This window comes from Electrophorus electricus, chromosome 8, assembly GCF_013358815.1.
Source record: "Electrophorus electricus isolate fEleEle1 chromosome 8, fEleEle1.pri, whole genome shotgun sequence".
Lineage (NCBI taxonomy): Eukaryota > Metazoa > Chordata > Actinopteri > Gymnotiformes > Gymnotidae > Electrophorus > Electrophorus electricus.
The window spans coordinates 23,390,653-23,398,997 of NC_049542.1; the positions used below are offsets into that span (position 1 = coordinate 23,390,653).

Genomic DNA, 8,345 nt, shown 5'->3' on the forward strand with positions numbered 1-8,345 from the left:
TCAAAGCAGCAAAAGTGTTGTACTTTATGCTAAACTATGCTGTCTTTAGTAATTTGCATACCCTTTTTAGTTTTATGCAAGCTTCTGTGAAAGATTGCTGCAGTTCAGTACAAATACTAACATTTCTGTGAATACACAAATGGAAAGCTTCAGAAAACAGATTGCGGTTTGCAATAAAAGTACCTAACCTAACAAAAGTATATAATGCAGAAATGTGTTTGTACGTTTGGTGTTACAAAAGTTAAACTTTTGATGATTAAATCGTTCACTTTAAGCAAGCGTCAGAAACTAACTATGCAGAACATTTCGGATTAACTTTTCAATTTTCTTATATGTATAATGAACATTTTTAAAATAATATTTTGCCCTTATTATTTAATTGTATTTATTTATTTGCGTTCTTCGAAAGAATTTGATTTCAGAATTATTTAATTTTAGCTCATACTATTCATATCACTTAGCACTAGAGGGCATTGGCCACCCGACGTTTCCCTGAAGCTGCTGGTGCAGTCTAGGTCTTCTACGTTTTCATTGGTTTACCTACGAGGAATGTCATCCAATGGCGGCAGAAAGTGTATTGATAACGGCCAATGGTTTTAAATATGTAAATTTGTTTCAAATACATCCCGGGAAATCCGAGTTTCGCGGGAGGGCCTTTCGCGCGTAAACCGTATCCCTTCATTCATTGTCCGCTTCCTGGAGCCATTTTTTAAGCGGATAGGAGCGAATTCGCTTCTTATTTTAATCGTTTCCATCAGCTGTTTTTACTCATCGATATTTTACCTTTTCGAATCAGTCCGATTAATAAGAGTTTCCTTTATCAGTCCTGGTGATTATTTTAGGTCTTCGTTTGAGTAATTTGCAGAATAAGACCCTCAAAGAACCAAAGACACAAAGGGATCCCGAATCTCTGAAGATGAGAAAAGGGGTTTCCTCGGTTAAAGATAGATTGATAATATCGGGGGTTGGTGGCACTACCCTTGAACAAAATACAGGTTTGAGTACACTGGCTGATCGGCGTTCTTCGTCGCATTCTACTGCGACCTACATGCAACTTAAAACACCACCGTCTTGTGCTTCCCAGCCTACGAATGTCCGTGTGGCTGATCATTCAGTTGGCAGCTTATACACAACTCCTTTCCAAGGACCTAACCTTACAAACGGCACGAGGTTGCGACCAGCTTCAGGACGTCCCCCGGTAATAAATGTAACTACATTTTGTTCATTTATACTAATTTGTACATTTCTAAAGCTTTAAACTAGCTATTCCCTTAACCAGCTAGGCTAATGCGGCTGTGACGGCTAACTTGCAGCTAGCTAGTAATGTGATAAAAAGAAGTTATATAGCTGGATACCGAGCTACAGTCGAATAATTCTTACTATTGAATTACGTGTTGGTCCACTTTAGCTCGATAGCTAGTGCGGTTTTTAGCCTGGATGCAGGAGCTGCACCCCGGATCCAGCTGGCTAGTTCCGCGCTTCCTTATTAGTAAACACTGGGTTGCAAATTTCAGTAAGATTCAAAAACTGAGGTGTTGAAACTTTTATATCGCAAAGATGCAACTTGTGTTGTTATGAAAATTGATAGATAAATGCTTTTGCGAACTGCACAACTGCGAATTACAGTAGAGTGCCTCAAATGTTTCTATTTTCCTATAAAGCTGCTCACTGGTGGCTTTGCACAGTGGTGCGCACTAAGAAGAGGAATGAGTTCGCTAAACTCGTCGTTTACATCTGTTAGCTAAACCAGCTAGCTTCCGAGTAGGCCCGAACTTATTTGTCGAAAACACATGGTCAGCCTCCGCGTTCTTTCATTATCGTAGAAGATGGCTCGATAGCCCGCTAGCTGCTTCTTATCGGGATTACGTGACTAAAAACCAGGCCTCGGCTTGTTAGGAGCTTTTTGTTCCCCCGACTCTTTTTCTAGGGCATAAGAAGATACCTAGCTAACTAACGCTGTCTAATCTAGTTGTTTCTTGGTCCATTTAATCTGTTGTTGTACAGTTGTCTTGTTCGGTGGAGGGCGACGTGTTTTTTACCCGCTTCCTTTAAGCATGCAGCCAGGCTGTATTTAAACGTGCATAAAGCCCAACTTTTCCAGCACTAGTTTGAGACACGGCCTTTTCATTCAGACATTAAAAAAATCTCAGAATGTGACCATTAACTCATTTGTAGACCGTTGCATTTATTGAAGTCGAACAAGGAATTTTTTCTTTCTCTTCTAAATGTCGTTTTGATTATGTAAAGCTAAATGCACATGTTGTGCTCAGTGAAACTGGTGGTGAATGTAGGTGCATTATAATGTAGACAACGCTTGATTAGCTGTATTCACATGAAATTCTGTTCAGGCTGTAGATGTAGTGTATTATAGTGACACTGGCCTTAATCTACTATAGTGTAGGCTAGTCACCGTTGAGAGCTGGGTAAATTGTATTGATTTCCACTCAAGATTAATCATTGAAGACTTTACTGTGTTAAATAAAAACTAGTTCCAGGACAGTCATTACACAGCATTGCTTTGTTTGCACCTCAGCTAGGACTATTTTCACACCTTGTTCTCATATTGAAGTCTGGGCATAATTTGTAATATTTTGAATATCTGCTCAGGCTAAACGCCGTTTGGATTTGGACATCACGGACCACCAATACAGTGAACCAGCTCAGACATCCAGGGGTCGCAGGACAGCTCTTGGGGTGAAGAGCCCCAAAGGTATTACCATCAACTAAAGCAGACTGGACATGAAACTCACCCAAGTGCAAAGTCACCACGATGGGAATCTAGTTGTATTTTCCTGGGGCAGTTGGATTGGCAAGGCTTGTTGCTCTCAAACTTCCTATATCTTCTGGCTATTTACATATACTTCACATGATGATGGAAGCCATTCTGGCTGCATTGTAAAAACTCACTTAATGCCCAACATAAATCAAGTGTAAATAAACTGATGCAGTATGCATTTAATGACTGTTGGCTCTTGTTTATTTGAGACATTTTATGTGAAGGTAGTCTCCGATTTTGAAGCCGAGGAGCTCACCATCTTAAATTAACCATTTTTGTTAAGCACCGAGTCATAATTCACCATGACCAGAGGGCTGTTGGTTAAATTTGTAGCTTTTATGGCATTGTGTGTTTGGCATGAAGTCAGCTACCCTTTCCCCTTCTCTTGGTTTTAAGTTGGTGCTTCAGAGAAGCTACTGGAATGACTGCTCAGAGAATTTTTTTAAGCAAGTATTTGTCATTGTCGGAAGTCATTTGAGTTTGCAACAACTGCATGAAATGACCTGGAATGTTGTTCATTGAGCATTTTGGAATCGCCTGATTATTACTAGGTGTTGGCCTGTTCAGTCTTTCTACCAGAGTGCATCATCACTACATGCTTTAAATCTGTAGTCTGTTCAGATGATATTATTGACATTGCATTTTTATTTAGTCTGCCGCCGTTCATAATATCCTTCCATGTTTAATGGGAAATGTACTAAACATATTTACAAGGTTTAAACTGAAATGTACCAAACTTAAGTGTTTCTTGTGTTCTGATATAGTGGATGTAGTCATGCAATCCTCACTGGTCAACACTGACAATCATGGCTCAACTGCAGAAACCATGATGTTAAGAACATCAAAGTATATGGTACAATTTTATAACCATAGGCCAGTACCTGATTGCCTTAGGCACCTGAATAATCCTGTGAAAGATGCCCAACTCAAACATTTAGTTTATTACCAGGTTTAGAATGTGTTGGTACCATTTGGTACTATTCTGGCCACTGGAACCTAAGAGTCTGAACTTAACAGACTAGTAGCCCTAATAAAGATCATCTTCCTCCTGCATATTTAAATATAGCTGGTGGAGGTGTTTGGATCTTTGCTTAACTGCATTTGATGCCCCAGGTACTAAAACTCCACCCGAGAGGTCACGCTACGACACATCCCTGGGCCTCCTGACCAAAAAGTTCTGTCAGCTACTGGCGCAGTCCGCTGACGGCGTGCTGGACCTGAACCAGGCTGCCGACACTCTCAACGTTCAGAAGAGGCGTCTTTATGACATCACCAACGTGCTGGAGGGCGTACGCCTCATCAAGAAGAAGTCCAAGAACAACATCCAGTGGCTGTGAGTGTGTGCTTGGGGTCTGAGGGAGTGAGGCTTGAATAGCGCAAGCATCTAAAAATGATTTCCAAGCCTGTGGCGCTACTTTTTTTTACTACTCTTTGATATCTGTGCCCATAGCCGAAACACCATCAGGCGTGCATCTTGGGTTTTAGAAATGACTGTTTGGAAGCAGTTAATACCTTATTATGAACATGCTTTTTGAGATTCTTTTTTTTTTGTTAGGTTTTTAGTGACATTATTATGTAGTGTCCTTAAAGGGGGCTCTTTGCTTGGGGTTGATCAGTGTAGGGTAGAGCTGTCATGGGTAAGGCTAAAGTGGGCAACTGGGGGGCTTTTTCTTTCCAGGGGCTCCAGCCTGCCTTCAGAGGTAGGGCCACTGTCTGTGCAGGTGGCAGGGCAGAGCCTGGGCAGAGAGATGCTGGCCCTCCGAGAGGAGGAGACGCATCTGGATGAGCTCATTCAGACGTGCACTACCCACGTCCAGCAGATGACTGAAGAGATGCATAGTCAGAAATATCCTTTTCTGCTCCACATTATCTCCATCTCTCTTCTATTTAGGTATGGTCTGCAGTAAGCTGTCCTTAAAGTCTTTTTAAAATGCTTGGAAAGTAACACTGTTTTGGCTACAGATTTCATGGGGCCTCATTTTTAAAATGGTTGCCAGTAAGGAAGTTCAGCTTTTATTGGACTCTTAAAATACTGGCTTCCACTGTGCCTGGGGGATAACCACAGCTGTCTGCCTCATTGGACTGAATTCTAAGTGATGAGGTAACCAATAGATTGTTAGAGTGACTACTGTTTGAGCGCAGGCCACTGCTGTTGAACTGCGCTTGTGGGAGTGGTTCTGATTGAGCAGATTTCTGATTTATGCTGTTGTCCTGTAACCTGTGGTGGGCAGCAAATACTGTCTAGAATTCAGAGCCTTCACATCGGTCATGCCTCTTCAGGGAAACTCGGTTTGTTGGTTGGCGGTATGTTGTAAATGGTCCAGTGAATGCCTGTGAGATGGTTTTTACTTTCTTAAACTGGTCCTGGAGGATTCACACTTTCATGTTGTACTCATTTGAATGTTTTGATCAGGTCTAAAGTGTCTGCGTATCAGCAGTGCTGTGCTGGGATGATGCATTTGGACCAAATGCTTTCTTTATTACAATACACACAATGAGTCACTTGGTACCATAGCATGTTGATTGCATTTAAATAACAAATTATTATTATAGGCATCTTTGTCCTTGTGTTTAATCATTTAAAAAGCTATCATTTGCTTTAGTAAAGACTCCTTTACCTGCCCTACCTCTTTTGGCATGTTTGTGTTATCAAATTTGCCCCTTCTTTCTACAGCCATAAGTGGCACTTTTTGGTGCTTTTCTAGCTGCTGGGCTTTAAATCCCAAGCAGGTTTTGTCATCTTCCAACTTGGATGTCCTCCTACTTCTTGTGTTCCTTATCTGCTCCCACATTTGCCTACATCACATACCAGGACATCCGAAGAATCCAAAGTTTGCAGGACCAAACTGTAATTGCTGTCAAAGCACCATTGGAAACCAAGCTGGAGGTGCCCGATCCAAAAGAGGTGAAACCCTTGACTCTCGTACTAACTTCCACTTACTCCTATGCTTTTGGCTTCAGTTAACAGGTTCTTCAACCTATTAACCTGTATACAAGGTATCATGTGTGTTCTGTTAAATGTGTAAACTTTTTCCTTCACTGTGGGTAGAGTTTACAGGTCCACTTGAGTAGCTCAAAAGGCCCCATAGATGTGTTCCTCTGTGCTGACCGCAGTGGACCTTTGAATAACAGTGTGGATTTGAATGGAAATGACACTACCTTCCACAGAGTGTCCAAAGGTGAGCCAGTCTGTGTGTGTGTATGTATGTATGCACGTGTAAGTAAGAGAAAAGGGCATTTGTCTTCGGAGAAGCCTGTCAGTGTTTAATTATTTTGCAGAAGGCAGCAAAGCCAAAGCAACCGATGCCAGCCAGTTGAGCAGTGTCAACGGCAACGCTGTTGTCTGCGGCATGCAGACAGGCAGCCCCTGCTTGACGGCCCTCACCTCCTCGCTGACCTGTGTGCGCCAGCCGCCACCAGAGCCGGCCCTGTTCGCCACCCTGTCTCCCGCACTCCTCGGGGAGGACTACGTGCTGGCTCTGGATGATGAGCAGGGTATCAGTGATCTGTTTGACTCCTGCGATCTTGATGCACTGCCCCTGGACGACCTGCTCATCATGTGAGCCCTGCTGGGACCCTAGGAGGGCAAGAAAGATAGTCGTGTGTGAAATGAAGTTGCGTTTCATAGGGAGAAGCACTGCACCAAGACAGGATCAGTTGGGGTTTTTGAAGAGCATATGAGCATATATCATTATACCCGGCAAACATGGGTTTCTGGAAGTCTGTTTCAGCCATGTGCCCTCTGTGTTAGCTGGTCCATGGACATGGTGTCTCTGAATGACCTACAAAGCTGAAGCTGTTCTTCCTAGTCCTTCTGAAGTTTCTGCTCTGCTGTGTTTGGGTCAGCAGTGTGTCCAGCATGGCAAGCAGAGCGATACCACTCTGCAACTGACCAGTGGGACACAAGGGTAGCTTGTAGTGTCTGATGAATAAAAATCCCAAAAGTAGTACATATATTTTGATGGGAGTTTCCAGATCTTGGTCCTCAAGAAGTGTGTTGAGGATGTTTGTCTTTTTTTTTTTTTTTTTTTTTTTTTTTTTGGAAAGGGGGGGGGGAGTTAAGTCAGTGGTAAATTAGTTTGCCATGAAAATGTACGTGTGCTTAGAGTAGTTTATTACTTTGCTAGCTGGCCAAACCTTACATAGATTTGTAACAATTATTCATTGGCTACTCTAGCTAGCATTTCTTCTTTGAAAGAGGCTTGTACAATTTTAATATGGAGCATATACTAACATTAGTATATTTGGTCATTCATTTCCTACCCGTTTCGTGGTTCTTGTTCAGTACTGTAGAGACTGTACTGTACAGATTTTCTCTGATGGTTGCCAGTATGTGGTCTCACTGGAAAGGTTTGTTTAATACTCAGTCTGATTGATTGATAGAATATGGCAAATAAATAGGTAAATTCTTACATCCTGTGGACATGGGTTTCAGATTGATACATCTGTGCACAAGTGTGTGTCTCTGTGTGTGTATACTGTGTTTCAGCCACAGCACAAATTTTCTCAGGGCTATTACCAGTGTTCCTGTAGTCAAATTTGATGTAAATTCATAAACTGTATGTATTTAACACAAGTATTTAACCACTTTGCTTCATTCTTAAGTATATGGCTTTCTTGAGAGGTCTTTTAAAGCTTCTTGCGCCCTTTGGGAGGGGGTAGGGCTCCACTCTGAACCGTATGTTGGATTAACCGTTTAGCTCCATCATATAAAGCACTATGCCAACACCTGCTTATGAAGGAGCCTTGATGGATTTTGTTTGTATGTTGTTGAAATAGGAAAAATGACTTTTTAGTACAGTAAATTAACAGTTTAGGCTATGATGCATATTCCCTTTCATTGAGCACATTTGTAAGTCATGGACAAATACCAGTTGGGCGAGTCTAAGTCGTTGGCTATTAGGCTCAGATGTATCAAAGTTTGTGTGGAAAAATGTGTTCTGTATATATGGTTTGATTCTTAAATCTTTTGCACTGATAATATATTGTCAAATATAGGGCTTAGGGACACTGGGTATATCTTGTTTCTTCGTGGATTATATGATCAATAATAGGATGAATTGATGAGAAATTTCTGCGTTCTGATGAATTGGCGCATGTACCTGTAAGCCCTGGCTGATTGCCATTTTATTTTGTGAGGACAGGCTTCACACTTTACCGTTCTGTGACATCAGTCATTTTGTTATGTTAGTCTAAACATGTCTTGACTTCTCAAACTAAGAAGACTATCTTCCTTTAAAACAAAAAGCACTGGCCAAACACTCAGACTAACCAAATGCCTCAGATTATGCATCTCACTGCAGTATGTTTGTATGTTTTACTGTGTTTGAATTTGCGGTATTCTGAAGGTGTTTCAGAAAGAGAAGTTTTTAATTACATTGCAAGGACATTGCTTGATTTTTAAGAGAGCAGAGGGTAGTGAATCCATTTGTTTTTGTATTAAAGCATAAGTCATCAATTTGAATGCATCCCCAGTACAGAGGTTGCTGCTCTGTGCCAGCTGTAGAGGAACCCGCCACACTTGTTCTGGCCCAGCCTTGGCGTCCCGCCACACGCTTACGGCCTGTCC

At 41.7% G+C, this 8,345-nt stretch overlaps 1 protein-coding gene across 2 annotated transcripts; it reads left to right on the forward strand.

The window, feature by feature from the left end:
• The first annotated feature begins 661 nt into the window (after positions 1-661).
• On the forward strand, positions 662-7,188 carry e2f3 (E2F transcription factor 3). 2 transcript variants are annotated; one of them, XM_027019995.2, is made up of 7 exons: positions 662-1,207; positions 2,608-2,710; positions 3,890-4,109; positions 4,455-4,622; positions 5,567-5,681; positions 5,826-5,955; positions 6,056-7,188. In XM_027019995.2, exons 1-7 carry the CDS (start codon positions 917-919, stop codon positions 6,337-6,339), a joined length of 1,311 nt encoding a protein of 436 aa, XP_026875796.2. In that variant the 5' UTR covers positions 662-916; the 3' UTR covers positions 6,340-7,188. The 2 variants fall into 2 exon arrangements, with proteins under 2 accessions (XP_026875796.2, XP_026875797.2); XM_027019996.2 differs by having other exon boundaries at positions 662-1,198.
• The last annotated feature ends 1,157 nt before the right edge of the window (positions 7,189-8,345 follow it).

Excerpts from the sequence above, each read along its gene's own strand:
- e2f3 (XM_027019995.2), top strand. The coding sequence starts at position 917 with ATGAGAAAAGGGGTTTCCTCGGTTAAAGATAGATTGATAATATCGGGG. Across the intron at positions 4,110-4,454 it reads AAGAACAACATCCAGTGGCT|GGGCTCCAGCCTGCCTTCAG; the intron begins GTGAGTGTGTGC and ends TTTTCTTTCCAG. Across the intron at positions 5,956-6,055 it reads CTTCCACAGAGTGTCCAAAG|AAGGCAGCAAAGCCAAAGCA; the intron begins GTGAGCCAGTCT and ends ATTATTTTGCAG.